Source organism: Alosa pseudoharengus, unplaced genomic scaffold (genome assembly GCF_046254945.1).
Source record: "Alosa pseudoharengus isolate Yale_2024_CS ecotype anadromous, Long Island Sound unplaced genomic scaffold, YU_APseudo_1.1 YU_APseudo_1.1_scf_24, whole genome shotgun sequence".
NCBI classification, from domain to species: Eukaryota; Metazoa; Chordata; class Actinopteri; order Clupeiformes; family Clupeidae; genus Alosa; species Alosa pseudoharengus.
In genome coordinates, this window is record NW_027468689.1 from 24,127,742 (window position 1) to 24,130,241 (window position 2,500).

The following is a 2,500-nucleotide window of genomic DNA, read 5'->3' on the forward strand; positions in this document are numbered from 1 at the left end:
CATTAGTTTTCAATCAGGATGTATCTATAGTATGAAATTATCTTTATTTTGTGTTTTTTATATTGTTATACAGCTTTAGCACACATGCACTGCATGCATCTTTGGGTCATATACATACTATACATCTTTCTGTGTATTTGTGTGGATGTGTGTAGGAATGTATACATTGTGTGTGTGTGTGGGTGAAATATAGAAATAAAGAGAGAGAGAGAGAGAGAGAGAGAGAGAGAAAGAGAGAGAGAGAGGTGTTTGTGTGTGTGGTATGTATGTGTGTGTGTGTGTGTGTGTATGGTAATACTCACTGATGTGTCCAGGCCGTGGGGACTCACACATCTCGCAGTAGGGCAGCAGAATGCTGTTGGCATAGGTACATGCCCCGCAGCTCCACTTCTGCCCTGGCTTCTGCCCTGAGCCTCCCTCTGAGAGCCTGCGGGGGGGCATTAGGGCAGCCAGGGGACTGCTCTTACCTGCCCCCGCCCAGGACATTCTCTTACCTCTGCCCCGCACCACTGGACTGGCCTGACGCAGCCTCTTCACCTGGGGGGCAAAGTCGCGGTCTGCTTTGGGGGTAGTGGTAGAGGGGGGGTCATCTGGGGGGGGCCCAAGGGGTGAGGGGGAGCCGGGGGTGGGGGAGGAGGTGGACGACTCCTTCTCCTCCTCCTCCTCCTCTCCTGCTCTCTTTCTCTTCTTCTCTCTCTCCGCCCGAGGAGAAAAGAAGGAGCGAATGTCGTGCTGCTTGTCCTTCTCAAACTGCGGAACAGAAGAACGTGGGCTTTAGCGCTGCACAAATGACTCACAATCATACTACATGGTACGGACTATAAAGGAATCAAATACACAAATGTCAGATACATACTGAATAAAAGTAACTCTCTTCAACGAGTCACCCCGACTGTGGCATGTCTCTGTTTATCTAAAGAGGTCTATTTTATTTGAGCTTTTTTGCCTTTTTGAAATGTATAATAAAAAAGAAAGTCACATTTTGCTCTGAATACCTGTGGTCATCCTCCCCATGATTGTTGCATTTACTAGTCTACCTCTAAGGCCCACTCATGTGAAACTTTACTTTATGTTTTTTATGTTTTATATTTTACCTTTATTTAACCAGGCAGATCATTAAAGGAGAATTCCGGTGTGATATTGACCTAAAGTGTGTTGAAACATGATATCGAGTGTGAACGTTTGTCTCATAGCCCATCTCGGCTTTTCCCCTGCACTCCAAAATCTGGCGCTAGTTAGCTGATGCTACCAACAGCTTTTTCAATGGTGGTGCTTTGGCATCGGGCTAGCCATGCAAATAAATCACTGTTTTACACCGTTTACGAGGCTCAATGTATCTCCACACATCATTGGTAGACTACCGAAGGCCCTGACATTTAAAACGAGACATTGAGAACTTTGAAAAAGCACTGGTAGTTTACTTACAAGACGATTTATACAGACAGTATCTTCACGAAGTTTAGCGTTTGCAGCCATCTTGACATTAGTCACGATAAGTCGAGCGACGAGTAAGAATTAACAGGTATGATAAGGGATCAGATTCCAGAAATAATTCCGTGGAAATGCATGGATTCCAGTTGCTGCTACTGGAAGAAACTGGAATCCATGCATTTCCACTGAATTATTTTTGGAATCTGATCCCTTATCATACCTGTTCATTCTTACTCGTCGCTTGACTTATCGTGACTAAATTCAAGATGCCTGCAAACGCTAAACTTCGTGAAGATACTGTCTGTATAAATCGTCTTGTAAGTAAACTACCAGTGCTTTTTCAAAGTTCTCAATGTCTCATTTTAAATGTCAGGGCCTATGGTAGTCTACCAATGAAGTGTGGAGATACATTGAGCCTCGTAAATGGTGTAAAACAGTGATTTATTTGCATGGCTAGCCCGATGCCGAAGCACCACCATTGAAAAAGCTGTTGGTAGCATCGGCTAACTAGCGCCAGATTTTGGAGTGCAGGGGACAAGCCGAGATGGGCTATGAGACATACGTTCACACTCGGTATCATGTTTCAACACACTTTAGGTCAATATCACACCGGAATTCTCCTTTAAGAACAAGTTCTTATTTACAGTGATGGCCTGACAAGAAGCACAGGCTTCTTGGAGAAGAAGGGGAAAGGGGCAGTGAGAAAGGATAGAGAAACAGTACACAAACACAGCTGTGCAGACATACAACAAGACAGCAACAGTGTGTGTGTGTGTGTGTGTGTGTGTTTGTTTCCTAGTCTACCTCTGAGGCCCACTCACGTGAGAGAAGAAGACGTCATTTTTGTCGTCGGCTGGGCCCGTGGTCAGCGCCTCGTTTGGGCTCCATGCCTGAGCGAAGTTCAGGAAGTCCCACTGCTCCTTGTCGCCAAGCTCGGCCTGCAGAACTTCTTTCCTCCCATTTAAGGTACTCGCCGTCACCGTCTCCTACAGCACACACACACACACACACGTTCATTTATTAATACAAAACAACGTATTTTAAGACCTTTAAGACTTGGTTTTCATAA

The 2,500-nt window shown here is 45.2% G+C and overlaps 1 protein-coding gene across 1 annotated transcript in view; it reads right to left on the reverse strand.

The window, feature by feature from the left end:
- Positions 1-2,500, reverse strand: part of zranb3 (zinc finger, RAN-binding domain containing 3) — a 71,342-nt gene that overhangs the window by 36,604 nt on the left and 32,238 nt on the right. Inside the window, exons 11-12 of the mRNA XM_076303535.1 lie at positions 2,253-2,417; positions 303-750 (exon numbers count right to left, since the gene is read on the reverse strand). Coding sequence (XP_076159650.1) covers positions 303-750; positions 2,253-2,417 — 613 coding nt within the window. The remainder of the gene's footprint in view (positions 1-302; positions 751-2,252; positions 2,418-2,500) is intronic.